The 24203-nt window shown below is 47.0% G+C and overlaps 4 protein-coding genes across 5 annotated transcripts; all 4 read right to left on the bottom strand.

Moving 5' to 3' along the window:
• Positions 1–1108: 1108 nt before the first annotated feature.
• LOC109752218 (noroxomaritidine/norcraugsodine reductase) lies at positions 1109–8490 on the bottom strand. The gene is made up of 5 exons (XM_020311125.4): positions 8338–8490; positions 8026–8233; positions 5344–5569; positions 3279–3385; positions 1109–1548 (listed from the first exon to the last, which is right to left on the bottom strand). Exons 1-5 carry the CDS (start codon positions 8421–8423, stop codon positions 1384–1386), a joined length of 792 nt encoding a protein of 263 aa, XP_020166714.1. The 5' UTR covers positions 8424–8490; the 3' UTR covers positions 1109–1383.
• Positions 8491–11586: 3096 nt separating this feature from the next.
• Positions 11587–13921, bottom strand: LOC109752215 (transmembrane 9 superfamily member 11-like). The gene has a single exon (XM_020311121.4). The coding sequence runs from the start codon at positions 13728–13730 to the stop codon at positions 11727–11729; it is 2004 nt and encodes a 667-aa protein (XP_020166710.1). The 5' UTR covers positions 13731–13921; the 3' UTR covers positions 11587–11726.
• A 953-nt stretch (positions 13922–14874) lies between these two features.
• On the bottom strand, positions 14875–18000 carry LOC109752216 (uncharacterized). The gene is made up of 6 exons (XM_020311122.4): positions 17788–18000; positions 17161–17377; positions 16916–17017; positions 15924–16031; positions 15260–15314; positions 14875–15173 (listed from the first exon to the last, which is right to left on the bottom strand). Exons 2-6 carry the CDS (start codon positions 17298–17300, stop codon positions 15129–15131), a joined length of 450 nt encoding a protein of 149 aa, XP_020166711.1. The 5' UTR covers positions 17301–17377; positions 17788–18000; the 3' UTR covers positions 14875–15128.
• Positions 18001–18818: 818 nt separating this feature from the next.
• LOC109752204 (pentatricopeptide repeat-containing protein At3g62890) lies at positions 18819–23407 on the bottom strand. 2 transcript variants are annotated; one of them, XM_040399942.3, is made up of 5 exons: positions 21151–23407; positions 20738–21056; positions 20539–20618; positions 19858–20335; positions 18819–19170 (listed from the first exon to the last, which is right to left on the bottom strand). In XM_040399942.3, the coding sequence occupies exon 1, from the start codon at positions 23333–23335 to the stop codon at positions 21422–21424; it is 1914 nt and encodes a 637-aa protein (XP_040255876.2). In that variant the 5' UTR covers positions 23336–23407; the 3' UTR covers positions 18819–19170; positions 19858–20335; positions 20539–20618; positions 20738–21056; positions 21151–21421. The 2 variants fall into 2 exon arrangements, with proteins under 2 accessions (XP_040255876.2, XP_020166696.3); XM_020311107.4 differs by having other exon boundaries at positions 20738–23403.
• Between the last annotated feature and the right edge of the window lie 796 nt (positions 23408–24203).

Below are 24203 nucleotides of genomic sequence, written 5' to 3'. Positions count from 1 at the left end.
ATGCTCTTATACAATCCTGTCGGCAAAGCGGCAAACCCAGAATTTCCAGAGTACCTTCGGTTCACCTCGTGGAACGTGGCCGCAGCTGGGACCCACTGTCAGGTGGTGATGCCAAGTATTTTGGGTTCACTGCTTACCTATTACTCCCCCGTTCCTAGATATAAGCCTTTTTTAGAGAATATGTTATGAACTATATACGGAACAATCTACACTCTAAAACATATCTACATACGTCTGTATGTAATTTGTATTGAAATCTTAAAAGGGCTTGTATTTAAGACGGTGAGAGCGTGCCAAGGCTGTTACGTCAATTGCCTTTAGTTTGCTAAATGCCCGTGCTTGGTGCTTTACACCCAGCTTAATTACGGTAAGCCCAGAACCCGATAGAAAACACTCGCCTTAGAGCAAGTATAATAAGATGACATGAGCATGCTATAAGGATTAGAATATTATATCTTTACTTAGTTGGAGGAAAGAGAAGAGAAGCAGGCTCTTGGTTAGTAGCCGGCTCTAGCACGAGCCCCAGGACGCTTTGTGAGGTTGTAAGGTGGGCCAACTACTAATAAAATAGTACACATATAAAACTTACTATTATACATTATACATGCCGGCTACAAGGTTGGCTATAGATGACATGGCAACTCCTTAGCCGATTATTGGCTATATTATTAACCATGCTCTTATACCTAGTTATCGGCCGGGTGTATTGCGTGAGTGTAAGCGCACGTAGTTATCGGCCGGGTGTATTGCGTGAGTGTAAGCGCACGTAGTTATCGGCCGGGTGTAGACTGAGTGTAACACTCGACTTGCATAGTTTGGGCCTTAGCCGAGTAGGCTGGGTACTCGCTTACTGGGTCGACGTCCCGGGCGATGCTGCGGCTTCTCAGGTGCTCGGATCAGGCTTAGACGAGGAACATTGGCATGCCCTGCTGGCTGACTCACCGGTGCTGACTTAATGACCTAGAGTAACCAAGCTTACCGGTGTGTAGGTGTGCTAGAATATACTATGACCCTTTCAAGTTTTCAAGCGGGGGAAGCTTTCGTCGTGGAAAAGCTTATAGTTAAGAACAGTAGTCCTCCATCTATCTCCATTTTTTGTTCGCGGGTAACTAGAGAGTCTTGTTCATTCAGCATAAAAGACATTACAATCCATCTTAATTAAGTTGCTAACCAGAATCACCATTACATATGTCCAGCACAAAGACTAGGCAGAAATTTGCGCACGTACACATATGCTATCTCGTGACATTTCTTGGAAGGCGTTCACCATGGTGCGAGTTATTTGTTGGCATTATTTATTTATTGATTTATATTTATTATTATTTCACTCTCCCACGGTGGTATTCGCCAAATATTCAATAACTTATGGAGCGGTGGTGATGGCTAAGCACTAATGGTTCGACCACCATCGATGCAAATGATCTGGCCGGTGATGAAAGAAGCTGCCGGCATACACAAAAATGACACTGCCGAGGCTATCTCCACCGGCGTGCCGCTCCGTCCCAATGGGGTCTTCGAGTGCTCTTGCTTCACGTACTCTGTATCTATCTGTGCAATCCACACAAGAAACACTTGTTATCCGCATTTAGTTAGAAAAGATAAGAAAACTTGCTATCAGTTTGCAAAATAATCTTAGATGGAAAGACGAATAAATACATCAAGTTATGCTCTCCCGAATTTTGGGCCGTAATAATATATTGGATCAATTTAAACCAACAGTCTCTGAATCTTGTAGTGTCATAGTAAAAAAAAAATCACTAGCGCTCTCTTCAATTAATTAAGAGCAACTCCCTCCGTGCCATAATATAAAACGTTATTATATTCGATATACTCACATATTAGATATAATAACGTCTTGTATTATAACACGGAGGGAGTAGCTATTTTGGTGCAACTAACACATCATTTTGGATGTTGAAATCTTTTTCTACTCAGGTAAAGTGAACTTGGAGCGTCTAAGCGTCCTAAGTACAACATCCAGAGAGCCCCCTAGCGACCCCCTTGCGACGCCTCACCAGGGCGCCGCTAGGGGGCGATCTCAGCGCCGCCAACAGCCAACCAAGACGCGCTTCCCCTCTCCCGCTATCACCGGCATAGGCCGTGGTGGTGGCGGGCCCGACGCGGAAGGGGCCGGGGTGCTGGATGCGGCGACGACCCTCATGGATCGACTGGGGCGAGTCCAACGAGGAGCACGCGCACAGCGGCCAGGGCGGCGCCCTTGGTCGTGCGGTTGCGGTGCTAGCTCCCATGGTCGATGGGAACCGGCGGGTTCTCTAGCGATGGTGGGCATGGCGGCGGCCGCGGATCTGCATGCCACCCAAATCCGTCGTCCATTCTTCACATGGATGGTCGGCGGCGCAATGAGGACTCCGGTGAGGAGATGGAGGATATCCGCCGGAGTACTGGTGGCGGCATACGTCTTCATGGCGAGGCTTCGTTCGGTTCCAGCTAGCCGCGAGATCGGGACGACGCGGTTTCCGGTGAAAATCGCGTCTGACTGCGGTCTTGGTGGACGATGGCGGCATCTCTGACGTCGTTTCCTTCTTTAGGCGTTGTCGTTGCAAGTCACGTCAACTCGATCAGGATGTTCACGTGGAAACCCTAGATCTGGGTCTACCGGACCGGACGATGACGGCGCCTTCGGTGTCGTTCTTCCTCCTGGGGGCATCGTTTTGGAGCAAGTGCAGGTTGGAGGGGACAAGAGGAGGAGCGGTGTTACATCTACCACAAGGCCGACGCCGGATCTCGGTGGCATGGCGCTGCGAAGTTTCAGCGACAAGCGCGTGTTGATGGATACGTGTAGGATGGTGGTGTTGTCTGGCGCCATGGTGGCGTCGACAGCAGGCCTAGCATGGTCGATGCGTCAGTACCTACTCTGGAGATGGATCGGTGGAAGGCGGCGGCGGTGACCTCTGAGAGTGTGTCAGATCGGTGTGTGCCCTAGACCCAGCAATGCGGCTTGGTTGGGCCCTCCGGCTTTGGTGCGATGTCTGTTTGGTATTTGGCTCAGACAATCGGCACCTCTTCATAAATAGACAAGACTAGCGACAGATGTTGCCGATATGATGGTTTCAGACTACCTGATGTATTACTTTGTAATTTTTGTTATAAATAATTAATAAAACGGCTGCATGCATCGCCCAGATGCAGAGGCCGGAGGTCATCCTCCTTTTCAAAAAATAATGAAAAGTGAACTTACGATCTCAGAGCTACCAAATCAAATTAAATTCGTGTGTTGTTCTTTAATCAAGAAAAATATATGCTAGGTCATTGCTTACATCTTTAAGCATGTCGGTTGTGACAAATCCTGGGGCGATGCCATTCACACGAATCTTGTCAGAGGCCCACTCGGTGGCCAAACTCCTTGTAAGTTGGTTCATTGCACCTACATGATAAAGGACGAGAAGCACAACGATGAGAGAAAAAAAAAACAAGGGCATCGATCCATTTTTTTCCTTCAGAATTCATAGAAACAATGGACCATTTTTGTTGGGACAATACATTTTTTTTTCAAAACTGGCTTCTTCCCCGCTTTATATGTAAACCAACAATCAATCAGAGTACACGACCAAAAGATAGAAGGAGATGGGGTGGCCCCCAAACACTGTCGATCCCAAGATGATCGGATCACGCAGAACACACACGACTACGCTATCGAAATAAAGTACAGGATAAGCTAAAGCAATACCACGCTAAGCCCTATAACACCTAAGCTCCACAACAACGCCCCAGGAGGGATAACGACGCTAGGCGTCATCGTTGCCGAGTCTACAACAGACAGAGGTTTTCAGCCAGAACCCGGACAAGGAGAGGAGCGCCATGACGACGTCTCCAAGAAGATAACGACGCCCGCGAGCGTCGCCATCGTCAGCGACAGAGCGCGGAGCTTTCGCTCGACAGCTCCCCCGCGTCACCACGAGGTCTCCAGGGCAAGCGCGTGGAGCATAGATCTTCCAGATCCGGATTGGGTCATGGCCACCGTCAGAGACAAAGAGCACGCCCGAACCACCCGCTGCACCACCTCTCGCCGCCCACACGACCAAGAGGTAATGCATCCCCGCCACCATGATGCCCGCCGGAGAGCCAACCATGCGGACCGCCATCCAGGGCCGCCACCCCGGCATCCATGTCCAGGACTCCACCAACCGTCCACATCACAGTGCATCTGCCACGGAAGGTGGAGAAAAGGCGACACCTTTCGCTCCTAGCCCGGCATCAGCCACAAAGTATGGGTGGACGCCTCCACAGTAGGAGGCATCCACGCCTGGATCTCCAGCCGTACCCGATGGACGGGGGTGACCCTACTTTGTGATGTCCGACGGCCGTCGCCGAGCCCGCTCGCACGACGCCTTGACCGTGGTCGTTGACACCGATCTGCCCAACAGTTTAGCGGAGCCCCGACCACCACCAACGTCCACCGTACCTGCAAGGAGAGGGACCTCACGACCCACGAGCACCTCCTGGATCGATCCCAAGCATACCTTCCCGTAGCGCGAACTCCGACTCGCCCCGGGCACCGTCCAGATCCGCCCGAGCACGAGCCCCAGCTCGCAGCCCTGCTTCGGCTTAGAACCAGGGGAGGAGGCATGCTGCACCGCCAGCCAGCGCGAATGGCAGAGACACGACACCGAACACAAGCGCCGCCTACCCATCGATCCGCACCATCCGCTCCCCGGACGTGGTCACCACAACCATAGAGCCGCCAGACCGCCCTAGCAAGGAGCACGCCGCCACGCCGGTCCCCTCCAGCAGCCAAAGTCACCAGCGACAGCCGGCCCATGCTGCCTTAGCCCGCGCCGCCTGCTGGTAGCCGGATAGAGCACCACCCGATCCAGATCTAGGCCGGGACGCCCACAACTGCCACCCACGCAGGCATGCCCCACCACGCCCCCAACGAGCAGCCGCCCGCACCACCACTCCAGGACGCCACCGCCGTGTCGCCCCGGCTGCATCCGCATTGTGTCGCTGTCCCACGCCAGCCCACCGCGAGGAAGGGGAAGAGGCCCCGCCACCATCGACGCCGGCCAGGCTTTGCCCGACGGCGTGTTCCAACGGTGGCGAGGGAGGGGGATGGGGCGGGGGATGTTGGAGGTGGGCGGCACAAGGTGTTGGCCTCCCCGCTCGCGGGAGCGGGCGAGACGAGACGAGGTTCTGCTCTACATTTTTTCGTGACAATACATTCAATGGAACTGTAACTAAAAGAGACACAGTAGGGCATTCAATACCGTTATATATAGTGTTATTGCTAAAAAAAATCACACTATAACTAGCAACATCTACAAATATCCATTATACTGTATTAATAATATTGTCTATTGTATATCTTGGCAAGTACATGTGTACCTTTTGTGGTAGCATAAATTGCGGAGCCTGCATAGCCGATTGAGCCTCCAATGGAGGACATGTTGATGATGCTGCCTCCTCCGGCAATAGAAGCGTGTATGAGAAGAGGGTGTGCGAGCTGGCTGAGATGGAAGCTCGACTCCAAGTTGGTGGTCAGCAGATTTGAGTATTCCTCCACTGTACATTCAGTAGTGGGCTTGAAGAGCAATTGCCCTGCATTGTTCACCTACATATATAGTGACAGCAATTAATTCAATAAAAACGATCTTTTACAGGTACCCTACTTAGAGCGAGCTGGGCGTCTCTTAGTTATAGGTAGGACGAGCATGTCACATGGTTAATTTTTATGGATAGAATTTACTAGAGGCTAATGCATGCTTCGCCGTGTCGTTCTTCACTCATAGGATCAACTCTTTTTTCTCAAGGAAAAGTTATTGTGGTCGGTTTTTATGTCATGGTTTTGTCTACACTGCCTTAGGTTTTAATTATATTTTTACTTCATTCGTCTACCATGTTAGGTTGCTGTTGGAGATGGTATTTGTTCTGAAAGAAGAGTGGAGTTGTAAGGTGTGTGGTGGAGTCCTTACATATTTCGGCCTTGGCGTGACACGGTGGTGGTTGTGAGCCCCTGGAGGTCTTATTCGACGTTGTGACCGTGCAATTGTTGTTATAACGCTCATATGGGCCAGCCCATGAAGCTCTCGCTAAGTCAGCTCGCTCCCTTAGCTTTTTTCTGCCGCTCCACTGGTTTAGAAAAAAATGGCTACCATATTTTTTTATTTGAAGAAGTTCATTAAAGCAAAATAAGTTCACGTATTTTGTAAAAAAAACATTAGATTTTTTAAAATGTTGTGAATTAAAATACACCCATTTTAAAAAATATTCATGGATTTCAAACAATGTTCATGAATTTGAAAAAGTTTCATGAATATAAAAATGCTGTTGAACCTTAAAACCATTCTTGAATTAAAAATATTTTTTGAATCCAAAAAAGTTCACGAATTCTATAAAAAAATCATAGTGTTTTTTAAATTTTCGCAACTTTTAATAAATATTCATGAAATAGCATGTGAAAGAATAAAAAGAGAAGGAAAAATGAAAACACAAAGAGGAAAGGATAAAGCAGGGAAAACCAAAATAAAAACAATTTTTTGGTTGAAAACACAAAAAGAAGAAAAAAAAAACCATGTAATACTTTCTCAAAACCCGAAAACCCGGCTGGCCCAATGGCACGCACCCTTTCAGGTGGGACCTATAGCATCCCCTACTACCCCGATGCACTAGGAGGCTCCAAATTAATGGAGCTTAGTATCTTATTATTACTAAAGGCTAATGCACGCTACGCAGCACCGTTATTCACTCATGGGGTTAAGTCTTTTTTTCTAGCAGGTTATTATGGTCGGTTGTTTCATTTTAGTTTATCAATGTTGCTGGGTTTTAATTATGTTCTGGTGGTGTTTTTCATTTCTATATTGTGCTGCGGTGCTGCTAGAGACGGTATTTATTCTGAGAGGAGAGTGGAGTTGTTTGTTGGGGTCATGTGGTGTCTTTAAACATTTTGACCTCGGTGTCGGCTGGTGGTCGGCGTGTGATTCCCTTGGGAGCTCATATTCTACGTTGAAACCATGGAATTGTTGTTGTAACATTCACATGAGCCAGCCCACAAACCTCTCGCTCACTCCGTTCGCCTCCCTGCTCCACTAGCTCGCTCCCCTGCAATTTTATAAAAAGCCAGTTGTCTTTCTTTATTTGAAAAAGTTTGTTAAATCAAAAGATGTTCATGGATTTTTCAAACATATTTTTTTTAATTTTGTACTAAAAATACTTAATTTTTTTGAAAATAATTCAAAATTTTAAAAATATTCATGGATTTCAAATATTATTCACAAACTTTAATAATATTATTATTTTTAAAATGTTCATCAAATTAAAAATTTATTTAGGGATTAAATTTTTTTCACACTTTTTAATAGATATTCATGAATTAAAATATGGAAAAATAAATTTTAAAAATAGAATAGAAAAAAAAATAGGAACCTCAACCATCAACACACCCTTACAGGTAAGGCCTATAGCGTCCCCACAGCCGCCACTGCACCAGGAGGACCAAAATTGAAGGAGCTTACTATCCGAAAAGGGTGGGCGGCACTTGGGTGCTCCACACCCCCATATGAACATTAAGTTCAAAAAAGTACCAGTAAATTTGATTTTTTTTGGGGGGGTTTTGGGATATGAAACCTAAGAGCCCAATCTACTTCCGTGTGAAATTTCGTGAAAAAATACCAAAAAGACAAAAAAAATCATATCTATAGAAAAAAACTGGTTGAATGATTTTAGTTTGGACTGTATTTTCTTCGCCACATATACATTTCCTGGTATTTTTCTACAAAAGTTCATACGGGAGTAGATTGGGCACCCAAGTTTGAGATCCAAAGATTTTAGTTTTTTTTTAATTTTCCTGGTATTTTCCAAATTTAATTTTCGTATAGGGGGTGGAGCACCCAGGCACTCCCGTGTATTTCCTCTTACTATCATAATAGATTAAGTTAGAGTTTTACGTGAAGATTCGTGCAAATATTTTCATTAGTTTTTTTTTATTTAATTGAGTCACTTAGATGTGCAATAACCAGAGCATATTTAGATATGCCTTAGACAGACCAATTAAATTATGAATAGACTTACCAGTATGTCAAGCTTGCTATTGAAAGTTTCTCGGACTGTTTCCATAAGCTTCTCCCTGTCGGCACGTATGGAAACATCACAGACGGAGACGGTGACCTGCAGGTTCTTCTCCTCCCACCGTCGACGGCACTCCTCTAGCTCCGCCCCATTCCGGGAGCAGGTGTGCACCCTCGCCCCAAACCCGGCAAGCTCCTCCACGATGGCATGCCTAGGACAAATTACGATTAGGAAGTAATTTACGAGTACTAGCTGCACTTGTAGAATTAAGAGAGGCATGCGTGCGTGAATGCATGCATGTGTGGACATACTTACCCTATCCCTTTGCTACCGCCGGTGACGAGCGCGGTGGTGCCGGCCAGGCTCCACCTCTCCTCCCTGCTCCCATAGTCAACCGCCATCTTACCCCTCTCGCTTCTCCTCTGTGGCTGGCTTGGGTGAGAGGATTGTCTGTTGTTGGTTGTTGGGTAATGAATTTATAGCCGGATAGGACTCGAAGGCACGCACAAAAGTGCAACAAAATAATAAGCTGTCAACGTTGGAGGCTTAGCCGCCTCTACTAACCGGAGAAAATGAACATGACTTCATGAGTGAGGCAAACATGACGTTTTTACATGGAGTGCAATTGTATACTTGTCTGTTTTTTCTTTTTTTGGTCGGGGAGTCGGATTTGACTATGATGGTATCGAGGTCATGCAAAATGGTGGCAATTCTATTGGACCTGCGGCAACCATCTAGTATGCGGAATGCACCTTCCTTTGTCGGAATTTACTTAAGTTGTTTTTAATCATCATTGTCTAAGAGAGGCTAATAGAGCCGCGTATGATTTAGCCAAACATGCGGAGGGGAGCCAGAACATTGCCCGAGACGGATGATGCAACAGTTATTTTCAATTAATATACACCGCCATGATGGCTTTCACCGAAAGAAAAAAAAAAACACGACGTTTCTTGGACAACTCAGAAGCAAAACTCAGTCCCCCAATCTTGGGGCCGGGCAATTTGATGTGACGACGGGGTCGGGGAGTATGTTTGACACCTCCACTAGCAGACGTGACATGGCTGCTGGCGTTCGTACGTCAGATTGGAATCGTGGATTTCGTGCATTTCTGTGTGTGGCACACTGGCACTCAACTAAACTACGCCAACTTTGCAGGTGATAACATTTTATATGGCGGCCACTACGCCAACTTCGAAGGCTATAACATCATTTGTGTATGACGGCGAATGGCGAAGCAACAGCGAGACTTCAGTTTCAGGGCACATCTAACCCTGCTAGTCGTTACATCAGCTCGTTCCAAAGCAGAGGAGCTTAACTCCAAGTGCCTTTCTTTTCATTTTCATGGAGAGCATTATCCTAGTGGCTTGGTCAATTTGAAATACGATAAATGCATGACTGCATTTTAAAGGGCAACCAGCCAAACATATTAATGTCCTTAGCGTAGCATATTAGTATGGTTTTTCTACTCTTGAACATTTTTTTAGGATCCAGCACTCGCTGGCTTTTTCCACATATTAGATGGTAGCAATACTTAGATGCACCGCATAAGCAGTAAGGATAAAAATGAGAGAAAAAAAGAGGAACGGAAATATGAGGCTGTTAAGGCCATCTCCAACGGCGACTCACAAATTTTCTTCCGCATCCGTCCACGGACAGGGGGGGTCAGTTCGTAGACATGGATGCGGGAGACCGCCATCCAACGTTATCCACATACATTTCAACAACTTTTTAAACCAAACGGGCGAAATTCGTGCAAACACGGCGGATTTTATACACACTTGATGAAAACATTTACATTTTGGACATATTTTTAACTAAAAAGATACCGGACTAAGATAAAATTAGTCTACGACCGGCGCCGGCGGATATTCGTTCCGACGACATGGAATCAAACTTAGTATATTCAGTGATCTACAAATTACCATCTTAATACACCCATATATTACCATCTTAATATCACAAAACTATTGCAGGGAATCAAACTTATCATATTCAGTGACCTACAAGTTTTATTCAGGATTTTATGACTAGCCATGTGAATGATTAATTCCTGTTATAACTCTCTAATAGATATAAGTGAAGCATGAGAGTTTATAAAAGACTCGGCCAAGCTTTAACAAATATAAGTGAAGCAAAAGAGCATTCTACAAATAACGGTGTCCGAAATGTAGAGAAGCGAGCATCCAAACTTGAAAAGATATAAGTGAAGCACACGAATCATTCTATAAAGTCATACTCAAAAGATATAAATAAAGTGCAAAGAGCATTCTATAAATCAACAAAGGACTATTTCATACAAGGATGGTGCATCACTAAAATAAAAATAAAAAACACAAGGCGCTCCAAGAATTTACGCATATCATGTGAACAAAACAAAAATTGATACATACCGATAATTATCGAGGGAGAAAGATGTGATGTCATCTGGGACATCCCCAAGCTTAGATGCTTGAGTGTCCTTGAATATTTACTTTGGGTGCCTTGGGAATCCCCAAGCTTAAACTGTCGCCTCTCCTTATTCTTCTCATATCAATCTCCTCGGCCTTAGAACATTTCATCCACAGAAAACTTAATCGAACTTTTATTAGAGAGGTAAGTACATATAACATCAAATCCTATCATGTCTTGATGTAACAATATTGTATAGTTATAATTCAACATTACCTATTGTATGCTAACCCAAATATAATACTCCCACATCAATGGGGCTTGGCAAAATTGCAAACACAAGCAGATAAAAAAAAACTATAACAACAATGTGTAAAAACAGAAAAGTCTGTAAAAATGCAGATTGTACATATACGAACGATTATTATGTCGATCAGGTTGATATAGTGATCATGCTAGATTTGTCCTAACGACTCCACATTTCAAAGTTATTATCCTTTCTTGGCATCAAAATTGCGGATTAATCATATCTATACCTACTAATAAAGGAAATAGGTATGCTTAGTCCGTCATACCTTTTATAGAAAACCCCCTGATGTTTTTGACATTAAACCCGCAGCGCATATCAAATGTTTTTTAAAATACTCATATTTTCTAAACCGTAACTCCAAATTTAACATGTTACATATGGAATTTGATTAGAAAAATATATAGAATCTGAATATGATGTTATTTCACCTGTTAACCATTTAAAAAATACTATCTAGAGTGCAATCTTAATCAACAGTGCATTATCCGTCTTTCTTTCATATACGTATTAAATCTACATGCAAGCCTTGTTTAAATAGAAGACATGTGAAATCTTGAACTTGCGCTTTTGTAGGCAAAAACTATCTTTGTTTGGGCCGTAGCTACAAATACTCAGATTATAGACAATTTTTTGTAAATTAAGAGTGTGTCATATTCTTTTCTCCTGTTGCAACGCACGAACACTTTTGCTAGTCTTCTGTTTATAATTCTCCATGATGTGAATCATGCTTCCGTGAAAAGTGACTTGTGTCATTGTTAGTTCTTCTCTCTTATCATCCCATCGATAGTGGCCCAAGAGCCGTATCTGTTGTGAATTCTTCGTCAGAGTCATTAGGAGAAGCAACTGTAGTTGCTACTGCTGTGGTGTTTTTCGAATAGGAATTTACCCCTGTTTATTATCTTTGCTTCGATGAGTATTTTTTTTACAACAGAGATTAAAATCTGAAATGTTACCGTCAGGCAAGAAAAAAGATAATCTAAAATGACAGGAAACAACACGGGGGTCATCAGTCGAGCTTGACGGTGGAGAAGAGGTAGTAGACGAAGCAGAAGGAGGCGCCAAGCCCGACGGCGCCGGTGGCCAGCATGACGGCGAGCGCCATGAGCAGCGAGTACCCGACGTAGAGCGCGGCGGACACCGGGCCGCTGAGGCTGTGCAGGTCGAACACCAGGTAGTACACGGCGTACCCGAGGATGTAGGCGGCCACGGAGCCGGAGGCGAAGAAGGAGCGCCACCACCACCGCCAGTCCTCCACGCACAGCCCCATGTACGTGAGCACCACCGACACCTCCGCACACACCGCCACCAGCAGCCCCAGCACCACCAGCAGGAACCCGAACACGTAGTACACCCGCCCCAGCCACAGGCTCGACATGATGAAGAAGAGCTCGATGAAGAGCGTCCCGAACGGCAGCGTCCCCGCCACCGCCACGAAAACCCACGGCGAGCACTGCGCCGCCGGCACCTGCCGCGCGATCTTGTTCGTCTTCACGGGGTACTCCACGTGGCCGCGCACGCGCGACGCCAGCAGGCCGCCGGCCAGGGTCAGCGGCACCGACACGAAGAACCAGAGCAGGATCAGCACCACGAACAGCGCGAACGGCACAGCGCCCGTGCTGCCGTTGTACCAGAGCACGCAGTTGAGCGCGGTGAAGACGGAGAACCCGATGCCCGGGAACACGAACGAGGCCCGCCACGCCACGGCCTTCCACCCGGAGCTGTCGCCGTGCCGCACCGTCTTCCACAGCCGCACGGACGTGTACCCGGCCGCGAGGCCCAGGACGAGGTACAAGCAGAGCATGCCGGTCACGAGCGCGCCCCGGGACGCCGGCGACATGAACCCGAGCGCCGCGAACAGGATGGTGACCACGCCCATGCCCAGGATGCGCACGCCGTCGCCCACCATCACGCACAGGAGCACCGGGTGGCTGGGCTCCCGGAACGCGTCCCCGGCCACGAGCTTCCACCCGGCCATGTCGTCCGCGTGCGGCGCCGCCTCGCTGCCGAGCTCCTCGTACTGCGCCAGGTCGCGCCGCACGGTGCGCAGCAGGATGACCAGCACGATGGCCGCCAGGAACGCCACCACCACGATGGAGTTGAGGATGGAGAACCAGTGCACCTGGGCGCCGCCCATCTCCAGGTACGCGTCCCAGCGCGACGGCCACTCCACGGCGCTCTCCACGAAGGCCACCTCGTACGAGAAGGCCAGCGGCCTGTTGGCCTGCACGCGCATGCCCACCACAGAAGGGTCGCACCCGGCGGCCGCCTTGGACGAGAAGCCGTCGTACATCTTCTTGTCGCCGACGGCCGCCTCGTCGTGCTCCACGCTGCACGGCACCACCTCGAACCCGACGACGCTGTACCCACCGCCGCCGCCGCCGGATAAGCCGATGAGCTCAGACGCGTCGGCGGTGGCCATCAAGGCCTCCACCCTTGTGGTGCCGTTCCTCTGCTTGTTGACCAGAACCGTGAGCCTGAGGTGGTTGTAGACGTAGTACTCCCCGTCGTCGGCGCGCACGCCGACGGGGAAACCCGTGGACCGGAGCAGCACGTCCGGCGCGATGGGATTATTCACGTACCGGACGACGGGGAGCGTGTCGAGGAGGAGGTTGACGTGGTAGGCGTCGTCGATGCGGGACCTGATGAGGTCGGCGGCGGCGGGGGAGACCGGGTCGGTGCGGCAGAGGAACAAGGCGGCGGTGCTGTTGGTGAGCATGGAGAAGCGGTAGGGCGACGTCTCGATGCGGTCCCCGAGGAGGAGCTCGCCGAGGCTCTCGGCGGCGCGGTTGACACCGCCCTGCGGCGCGCAGAAGGGGAGGGAGTAGTAGGGGAACGGCAGCTTGGAGGACGGCGAGGTGAGCGAATTCACCTTGGCGGCGAGGGCCTCGCCCGGGAGGTAGCGGTGCGGGTAGCTCCCCGGGAGGTAGAAGGCCGTCGCCGGAGAGGTGTTGAAATGCATCAGGAAGAGAAGAAGGGTGGAGAAGATGGTGGACGTGGAAGGGGACGCCATTGCCTTGGCCTTGCAAAGAGGCCGCCGGTGTGCTGCTCTATCGCTGCTGTTTGCCGGGCAATCAGATGATGTGGAACTCTTATTGATGATGCATGTCTGTTTTGTTGATTACCGTACTAAGCAAGGAAAGGAAAGGAACGAGCAAGCTCCACTCCACTCCACTGAACCACTCATCAGTCCAAAAGCTGAAAGTTGACATAACTCATGCACGCCATACCAAGTCACGCCACGCCACGATTTATACCTCCCAAACTTACGAAAAGGCACGTCCGGGCTGGATGCATGCTAGATCAAGCAAAGTACGTTGAGACGACTTACTGCTTGTAGGAGCAATTCCAACGCGTCGACCCGAACAGGCACATACTTTGTCCGCTTTTCGTTTGTTTCGCTCAGTCGTCCGCTCAGCATCCGTCCTGTTTTTGTTTTGTTTTGGGTTGGCGCGCACGACCTATGTCATGTCCGCGCATAAATTTAAAAGGTCCACGATCATAGATCATACTAGCGGCCATGTCATCGCCCAAAGTTCATACCGGTATCATGCCAGCAACTGGCATACAATGTTAGCCTAAAAAAAAAACACCCTGGCGCATTTGCCAGCGGCCAGCATACATCCAGCACACAAAAAGGAATTCGACCACGCCATCTCAGCCGTGGTCATGCCAGCACACTTGCCGGCATAAAAAAAGGGATGGCGCTCTCCGCCATAGATCACTCGTCGTCGAACTTAAGCATGTCGGCCTGGATATTCTCGAACCATGGCCTCTTCCTCGTCAACACGGTGTTCAGGTCCACCTTCATGATCTCCACCCCCGTCATCATGCTAGCGAGCGCCACTTCTTTTGCCTTGGTCTTGGCATTGGCGACCTTGATCTCAAACATCTTGGCTTGCTTCTCCACCTCCATCTCAAGAATCTTGGCTTGCTTCTCCGTATCGAGCTCAAGCCTCCTCCTTTGGATCCGTATGTTGTAGTCTATTTGAAATGTCTAAAAAGACTTATATTTAGGAATGGAGGGAGTAAATAGTAGTAGTTCCTTGTCTCGCGCGGCCCGAGTGACTGAGTGAGTTTACAGATACTGTGGATGTTTTTTTCCTAGCAAAACTGTAGAGCCTTCAGGCGCAACAGCAGGAAGGCAGCAAGAAACGTTATCATCAAGGCATTGCATTTCCTGCCAATCATCTGAAAATTCAGTCTGCACATACAAACTCACGTCAAGTCAAGACACAGCATTCTCATTTGCCACTTCGTTTACCCCTCCTAGTCAACATTGGGATTTGGGAGCTGCATTCTTGGCATACAGCTTTCTTGCAAGAATTAAGAAACCCATGGCAACATACATGCGTCCCCCTACCAAGCATATACCTCTCCGCCGCAAGTTTGGTGCGTTTCTCCTGGCAGCTCACTCCGCTGGTAACTGAAGGAGTTCGCGGATACCTTCACATACCTGCATTTAAACAATATAAGAGGGGATAACATCTGAGATTCACATCATCTACTGCATAAATGAAGCACCGAGTTCATCGTACATACCATCTTGATCTGTGCTTTTATGCTCGCTATGAGGTGTGTGTACTCGTCTATTTGTCTGCAAACATTTCAAGAGTTTACAACATTAACATGTGAATGAATGAATGTCAACTACAGAGAATAAGGAGCACGTTCAAGCATAAAAGGGGAAATTACAACAGCCAGCATATGGATGTCGTACAAGGGCCCAACATTGACAATGACTGTCAGTAAGACAACACACCAGATGAACAGAATCAGCTTTCCCTCTGTACACTGTGTACTACTTATGATAAATAAGACACCTCCATCCAGCATCTGATGGCTGAAGCGAGCATCAAGCTCCAACCAGGAAATGGATGCCATGAATAGGTAAATACAAATATTATCTACAAATCTTAAGAGCCATCACAAGGCTCGCGGATACCATCTCTTTCTCCTGTCCTCGCTTCACAAGAAAAAGAGAATCCAAGTACTTCACCTAAACCAACATTTTCTACCATGCTAAAACAAGTACACCTATATACTATCCACACAAATTGTGTTGAACAGAGGATGAAGCACCTGAACCTCCCTCAAATCATCAACATCTCTTTAGCATAACTCCCTTCTCACAAACACATGCTGCATGTGTGATAAAAACTGCTGCGCAGAAGCAAGATCTGATATTCAATTTGAGTTGAGTTACCTGGCCAACCTTGCTTCTCGTACAGATATAAACTGTAGAGCCTCTTGCCAAGTAAATTCCACATGAAAACCTAGACCGATATCCACAAAAATGTGCCTCGTGTCCGGCCTGCAGAAATCACAGCAGAATAATGCAATAAGACCTCAAAAGTTCAAGAAATCTGAAGGTAGGCTTATGTTCGAAACAGTCAATTCTCATTAGCGCTTCACAAAATGATCTGAAGCTACTCCAACCTTTTAATGTTAAGCTGACAGCTGGTTAAACACATGTAGTTAAAATAGAGTTAAAATAAAAAGCAGCATAAGGACATATCAAAGCAAGTTCCTTGTTTACTTGCTATACTGTAATTATCTGAAGCTATTCCAACCTTTTCATGTTAAGCTAACAGCTGTTAAACAATTGTAGTTAAAAAATGAAGTTAAAATAAGAAGCAGCATAAGGACATATCAAAGCAAGTTCCATGTTTGCTTGTTATAGTGCCTAATGGCCAACTGCATTCTTCCAATTTATGAAGTGAACACCAAACAAATTCACTCGCATGCTATCTCCATATGCAAACACCACCATTTTCTTACAAAGGCAGCCAGCCTTTTTGTATTTTTCAGATGCATATAGAAGCACCTTTCTCATGTCTATCCTACTGCAAAAGGTACATCAAACATAGAGCTACTCATGTCGACAATGACAAGCATACCCACATTATTTGATTGATATGTAGTCTCGCCCCTAAACAGTGCAAACCCCCTACTCTAATAATATCACTTTTATTTTATGGTCTCTGACTTCTCTTAAATTAGGGTGAGGATAAGAGAAATTCCTTCTCTAGATATACAGAGAAAGCGAGACAGTTTTGTTACTATATGAATTATGTCTAACTAAAAAGTTACAAAGAAAATCCACTAGAATATGTTCCAGATGTCTACCCAGAGTCAAAGGAAAAGGCGTAAGAACTTCAGACCGTTTAGGCAGGGGAGAGGGAAAAGGATGTTTACACTTCTGCCTGCATGTACACCTCTGAGCCAAGATTGACCATGGAGCGCATGCTTGTTACACCATTCTTTTCCAAATTTTCGATGTTCTTCTTCAAATCCAAGCTGCCAACACCAAATAAAGGTTCATTGATCAGAAGAATGAGCGGTATTAAGGCCATATATTTGAATAGCTGGTATCAAGGGGCCTAAATGTTTCAGTACAGCTACAACACAAGGGAAGACAAGGAGAGAACCGAGTAGCTTACAAAGTCTTCTGCTGCTGGAACAAGTTATCACGTTGGGCTATGGCGTTCACGAGGTCAGGCTTGAGCCGCCGGTCAACGAAATCCTCAAACTTCTTCACCTTCTCCTGCCGGAGGCGCGCCTCCGCCGCGGCCATGGCCATGCCCCCCGCGGTTTCCTTTGAGATTCGTGACCGCGAGATATATAATGCCGTACTGGACAGCGGCTGCGGCGACAGCTCTGTCATTGCAAGGGAATGGAGTTTTTAAATTAACAGGTTAAGGTTTGTCATTTTTTGATGTAACATAATCTTCAAACTGATACGGTGTGTATGCAACCATGCTAAAATAATCGGCAACTCCAGACATGGTGCTCATAATAAGCTTAACCAACTGTTACAAATATCATATATAGACCACCATTTATCTCTACATAGGCATACCCAACATATATCACAGTTTATTAAGTACTCTTAAACATGACATAATATATACAGAGCAGTAGCAGGCGGGGGTAGCAATTGTCAGAGGACGCACCCAGCACGCCGAGCACACACACAGACCACCCGCGCAGCACGCGGACCAGTCACGCTGCCGCGCATGCGGGCAGAGGGGGAGGCAGCCGATAGGGAGAGGGCCGGAGAGCGTTACCTTGCCGTCGGTCGGGGCTCGGGGGCAGCTTCCGGTGCGGGGAGGCGTCCGTGGGGTCGGCGGCGGGAGGAGGCTAAAGGCTTGCCGGCGGTGGCTTCCGGGGGAGAGGACCGAATCCAGTCACCGGAGCAGGCGGCGGGCGGCGGCGGCCATGGACAGGGGGAGGCTTTGGGGGTCGTAAAGAGTTCAGGATTTGGGGTTTTGTGCTTAGGCTTGCGAAGCAACTGACGGTGGGGAGATTGGACGGCGGATAATAGAGAATCGGGGAGGAATGGACGGCCGAGATTTTTATTTTCGCGGTGCGTGGCGTGTGCGTGCGAGATGGACCAGACAGACAAGTTGACTGACTTGTTTGCTTCACAATCCCAATTAAATTCAAAAAGAAATTGCTTCACCTCTTTTACTTTTTCTTTTTTTTCTTTGCGGGTAAAAAAACTCAGTAGAGGATAATCCATCTGTTTTAGGGCAATTTCACGATTCCCTGATCCGCCCTCTGGCAGTTTGGCACTAGAATGCCACAACGTAAAATCTAAGCTTAGTTTTGCATTCAAAATCACACAAAACTAAAAAAAAGGAAGAGCAAATCAAAGTAAATCGAGATGTAGAACAATAGGTCGCGGGGGCAATATTTCTCCCACAGGTTTCAAATTCAGGTGACTGGTGCCCAGTGTGCTAAATAAGACTCTTATTACATTAAGTGCAAATTTAGAGAGATTATGTATTTACCAATTTATCACATGTATATATCAATTTTAGCATGTGATATTATTTGGTGCAGTTTAGCATGCGATCAGGAAGAGTGTGCCTTCTCTGTAATAACACAAAATAACATAAGATGGCATGTCAATCTGTAGCTACGTTTCACAAAAAATAATCTATAGCTATGCAAATAAGTCTGAGTGTTATTTCACAAGAAAAAAAAACAACAGTGCACTTATATGTTTTAAGAAAAAAACAACAGTGCACTTATCTGTTTTAAGAAAAAAAAAACATTATCACCGTCTGCCTAAGTAGTTAAACAGTGCAAGTCCTTGGAAGAAGTCTGGGCTTTCGCCGACATGCTGGTGACAGTAATTGGTTGTGTGATTTCCATACATTGACCATACAGGTGAAAAATAGCAGGTTTCTGATTATATATGGCCTAGGTTACACCCAAGAAACATGGATGACTAGAACTCAGATTATTACTGCAGACATCGTTTTCCACGTCAATTATGGAGACTGTAGACCCTGCGCTGTCTACCAGGTTGTGTTGAATGTGTCTTCCAAACCAGCATAAACTTACTCCTCGACAAACAGAAAGACCCGGCCAATTCTCCACAGTTCCACATTGGCAAAGTCTTACACGTCGACGCCAGATCTTGTTCCGGTGACACTGTTATGCTGTGAGTGCATCATGATTCTGTTATGGTCAAAGCACTAGCAAAAAAAATCCTAAGAACTGAAAGGAAAAGGATGCGAGGCAGGAGCTGAGTGAACCCTACCGATAAAAACGGGAAAATATCAGGTGCTCCCATCCTTGGGGTGCTCCCTATGCTCCAAGTCTAAAACGTCAATTTTAAATGTCTCAAAAATTCTGAAAAAAAATTGTGAATGTTCAAAAGAAAAGTGACTACACGCCCTAAAAATTTCAGGTCCAAACTCGAAATGTACATTAAGAAACAAAAAAGACAAATTCAGATATGAATAGTATCAAATGTTGCTTTTGTCTTTTTATGACACTATTCATCCTAGATTTCACATTTTTGTTTCTCAATGTGCATTTAGAGTTTGGACCTGAAATTTTTAGGAGTTGTAGTCACATTCCTTGTAAACATGCATATTTTTCCAGAATTTTTTGAAACATCTAAAATTGATTTATTTGAAGTTGGAGCATGGGGAGCACCCAAAAGATGGGAGTACTAGATATGTCCCCCGACAAAAACATCTGGTCAACAAATACAGTTCCTATGTAGTAAGCCAATAACCTTTCTACAGCTTTCCATACAAAAAGGGGAGGGGATCAGAACTAGCTGCTGTTTGTCGGTGTATTCCAGTACTAACAATAAGATCAGACAGAAATTGACATACCATATGGCACTGTGACCGCCAATTATCCTGGCCTTCAGGTTACGATAATGCAATCACTTGACTTTTGTCTATGATCTTGGCTTTTCCCCAGAATTCGATCGCTGTGACTGCCTCACCATCTTAAACAGCAAGGGCATGTATGAGAAGAATCACTTGATTGCTTTCCCAAACTATGTTGTTCTGACACAGAAGAAATATCCTCCTTCAGGCATTTTATTAAGACTCCAATGTACTTCCAGATTAGCATCTTTGGCTTCCGGTACTTTGAAGATTGCTTTCTACAGCACCGTCTGCCTACAATTTTTTTTGTGTGTGCATCAACATTAGCCTACTGCAAATTTGATTTACCCACCCTTTGTTGCTCTAGCTTTCTCAAGACTTGTGTGGATCATCCGGGAGATCTATCACCCACTCCATGAATTTCGCATGTGTAAAACATCCTAACATCACAAGTAAAAGTGTACTTCCATGTCCAATCCTGCAGACACACCAATGAAATTCCAGTCAGAGCATGTACACTCGTAGTACAGTTCTCTGCCCATAATGGAACATGTCTACACAGTTATAACCTACAACTGAAAAAGGGTATTGCAAGCTGATGCATGCATGATGTGAAGAGATCAAGACAATGCATTTGTTATTAGAATCACATCATGAAGAGAATGCAGCCTTGTGTGATACCTTGAGCTGAAGGTACTTGCTGCTCAAGAGATCGTTAAGGTATCAGCATGCGGGATATCCATCAGTAGGACGGAAGCCACCTGAGAAAATGACAAAAGAGGAGTAATTGTGATTTGTGAATAGTTCTTCAAGAATTATGGTTCCGCTATCAGGATAAACTTAATTGTAGTGTCTAGAAAAATGAAAACATATCTCTTACCCGCTGAAGACAACTGTCCATGACTGCATTGCTAATGCTCACAGCTTTGAGTTCTTCCATCAAGAGATCATTGTTCTGAAACAACATTGACAGAGCCCGGCATATTTGCTTGTGGGGCAAATCTGATCTCTCTAACTGAGCCAAGGCTCTTGTTGCTTGGGAGAAAGTGATCATCTCTTCTGGCGCTATCCTCATAACATGGAATGCTGGATCATATAAGGTTGCCCCAGAATTCATCTCGGAACTTCTACATCATGATTGCCTCTGCCAAATTAAACTTCCACAATCCCTTCTTCGTGGAAGCTTACATCATTGTTGCCTAGTCCATTCAGAAACAAAGGAATGTGAAAATCTTCGACAAAATCTCCTCTAGCTTAGGATCTTGGTCCTTTATTTCTAAGAGGGAGCTTTACCTCATCTACTTTAGAAGGAAGTCTGATATTGCTGATCCCGTTTGCGTCTGGCTTGACTCAACTGCTCAAACTACTGTATAGAATTTACTGTTGGTGCCTCCCCTACAGTATTGGGTTAAGAAAAACAGCTGAAAACTTAAGCAGCAGGAGGCTGCCAATGTCAAATGAATTGGGATATGCTGCAAACTAGAACATTGATGTCAGCCACCAACTCTTTGACTCCAGCAAAATGACTGAATTCAACAACAACAAAAAACTATAAGCTGATTAACTACCAATAGTCAAGGCAAGAACATTTCCCTTCTTTCATATGATGGAATCTACTGCCATCTCTCACAATAATCTCCCTATTGAAAACCTTTGTCACCATCTTACTGAATTCATGACAATCCCCACACACCTGAAGGTTCTTAACAATACGGATTGGGTTGCCAACTTCCGTAACTATGAACCCATAAGCAATTGCCAGACGCTCGCTGTGCACCTTGATTGCATGCACCTTCTCTTCATCTCCAATGTCATGCAATACAGATGACACGTCTGGTACGTACCCTGCATCTGCCAACCTTCTGTTAATCATGTCGAGCATGTTATATATCTGAACGGAATCCTTGTGATCCATGTCTCCTACTAGAAACTTATGCACGTTTCCTTGTGCTTCCATCAAGCTCCAGCCAGCTGACTTGCTGGTACCCCGACTAGACATCAGTTTCCTGACTTCCCTGACTTCATCCCATTTCTTTGCCTTCGCATATATACTTGCAAGGAGGACATAGTTGCCATCATGAGCTGGCTCCAGTTCAATTAGCTTGTTACCAACCTTGACCCCCAAGTCCACCAGGCCATGTTTCTTGCAAGCCGAGAGTACAGTGCCCCAGAGAACCGGATCAGGTGCAATAGGCATCCCTTCGATCAATTCAATGGCTTCTTGAACAAGACCAGCCCGACCTAGAAGATCAACCATGCAGCCGTAATGCTCCATTTCTGGCTCAACACAATATTTCTCAGCCATCAATTCAAAATAGCGCCGCCCCTCAGCAACAAGGCCAAAGCGGCTGCAGGCATTTAGCACGCCAACAAACGTAATGTTCGTTGGACTCAAACCCTCGCCGAGAAACAGTTCAAAGAGTTCCACTGCATCCTGTCCCAACCCATGAGCAGCAAGTCCACAGATCATGGCGTTCCATGCAAAAACGTCCCTCCTCGGCATCCCATCGAAAACTTCCCTGGCCAGTGCCACACACCCGCACTTGGCATACATATCCACCATGGCAGCCCCTACATTCACACTGATCGGCATCCCTTCTTGATGGACAACCTGGTGCACAAACCTGCCATGCTCAAGCAAACCCAGCTGTGCGGCCGCCGACAACGCCGTCACAACCGCAGCCTCATTCACCCTGACCCCTTTCTCCACCATATCCCTAAACACCGCCAGGGCCACGTCCAGCTCCCCTTCCTTCACATACCCGCCCACCACGGTGCTCCAAGACACCTCATCTCTCACCGGCATTTCATCAAACAACGCTCGTGCAACCCTCGCCATGCCCGCTCGCACGTACCCTGCAAGGACCGCGTTCCAGGTCACGACGTCCCGCATGCGCGGCAGCTCGTCGAACACCCTCCGCATCGCTCCCACGTCGCCGCAGACGCCGTAGAAGTGCGTGAGCGCGTTCCGCACGTAGAGATCACCCGCCGCGCCCGCCTTCACGGCCAGCGCGTGCACGTGGGAGCCAAGAGAGGAGGAGGCCGGGCCGCCGGCGCGGTCGGCGTCGAGGTGGGTGGAGAGGGAGGAGAGGAGGAAGGTGAAGGAGTGGGGGTTGCGTCGCCGGAGGCCGGGGAAGAGGCGGAGCGGGAGCGGGTGGGGGAGCACGCGGAGGAGGTGGTTGGACGCGAAGGCGGAGGAGGAGTTGGAGACGCGGAACAGGGAGAGCGGGTAGGAGGAGGAGGAGGAGGAGGCGCCGTCGTGGAGCGGCGGGAGGCGGGGGAGGGCGGCGAGGAGGTGCGGGAGGACGCGCGCGGTGGCGAGGCCGAGGACGGCGAGGCGGGCGTGCGCCTGCTGGACGTGGCGGGCGGTGGCCGCGCGCCGCGGCAGGAGCGCGCCGAGGAGCTGCCTCGCGTCGGCCTCAGGATGCGCGTGGAAGGTGGGGGCGCGCCGGGCGGACGCGGGCTGCTCCAACGGCATGGAGACGGCGGCGCCAACCCCAGGGCGGCGGGTGCCTCCAAGATTTTGACTTCAGAAAGACGGGAGACAGACAGCGAGAGCTCATTGATCCAACAGTTTTCTCTTGAAGGAACGGGAGTATTGCAAATTTGCAATTATTATTATTTTTCTCAAGGTCTGATTTATGAAAATCAATAATTTCACACAACTTCCCTTGGAATAAGACAATGCTCATACCATACCCTATTTCCCCCTCGCCATGCCCCCCTTGATTCGGAATAATTTAAACAAAATCACTTTTCTTTCCTTGTGCTATTGGAAATCATGTCCTACGTCAACTCAATCAAATCTTACGAAAAACATGTCCTTCACTAAAAAAAAAGCAAATCAAACATTTGATGACATTGTTTGTCCAACTAATTTAGAAGTGAAGCAAAGGAAAGATGATTTTTTTTTCCATTTTGTCCCGCTTACAAAAAAACACACAACAACTGCAAAATCACGCAAACCCTTTGATGACATTTCTTTTCAACCATTTTGTTTTGCACGTGAAATTCTTGCCTTTTGTATCCTTTATTCTTACTTCTTTGAACAGTTTGGTAAGAACCGTACTATAAGCGACCGTCGCGTTATATTTTTGCATCTATGTGAAGTCTTCACAATTGTTTTTGTTCCGACGGGGGAATCAAAACTAAATGTCATACTTGTATATTCTAACGACCTCTCAAAGTCACGGACTGATGCCATTACATTGCTAAAACGCAACACAACAAACTCAATAACAAAGATGGGTCGATCGAGATAGAGCTTGACATAGATGCCCTCGTCGATGAGCGACTGCATGATGGACCTGATCCGACAGGGTATCCAACAAGGGTTGGGGGCGACA

The sequence above is a fragment of the Aegilops tauschii genome, chromosome 2 (genome assembly GCF_002575655.3).
Source record: "Aegilops tauschii subsp. strangulata cultivar AL8/78 chromosome 2, Aet v6.0, whole genome shotgun sequence".
Classification (NCBI taxonomy): domain Eukaryota; kingdom Viridiplantae; phylum Streptophyta; class Magnoliopsida; order Poales; family Poaceae; genus Aegilops; species Aegilops tauschii.
This window is presented reverse-complemented; position numbering and strand designations above follow the sequence as displayed.

Excerpts from the sequence above, each read along its gene's own strand:
- LOC109752216 (XM_020311122.4), bottom strand. The coding sequence starts at position 17,300 with ATGGCCATGGCCGCGGCGGAGGCGCGCCTCCGGCAGGAGAAGGTGAAG. Across the intron at positions 16,032-16,915 it reads GTGTACATGCAGGCAGAAGT|GCCGGACACGAGGCACATTT; the intron begins GTAAACATCCTT and ends TGATTTCTGCAG. Across the intron at positions 15,315-15,923 it reads CGAGAAGCAAGGTTGGCCAG|ACAAATAGACGAGTACACAC; the intron begins GTAACTCAACTC and ends AAATGTTTGCAG.
- LOC109752218 (XM_020311125.4), bottom strand. The coding sequence starts at position 8,423 with ATGGCGGTTGACTATGGGAGCAGGGAGGAGAGGTGGAGCCTGGCCGGC. Across the intron at positions 8,234-8,337 it reads GGCGGTAGCAAAGGGATAGG|GCATGCCATCGTGGAGGAGC; the intron begins GTAAGTATGTCC and ends AATTTGTCCTAG. Across the intron at positions 3,386-5,343 it reads AATTTATGCTACCACAAAAG|GTGCAATGAACCAACTTACA; the intron begins GTACACATGTAC and ends TTTATCATGTAG.
- LOC109752204 (XM_040399942.3), bottom strand. The coding sequence starts at position 23,335 with ATGCCGTTGGAGCAGCCCGCGTCCGCCCGGCGCGCCCCCACCTTCCAC.
- LOC109752215 (XM_020311121.4), bottom strand. The coding sequence starts at position 13,730 with ATGGCGTCCCCTTCCACGTCCACCATCTTCTCCACCCTTCTTCTCTTC.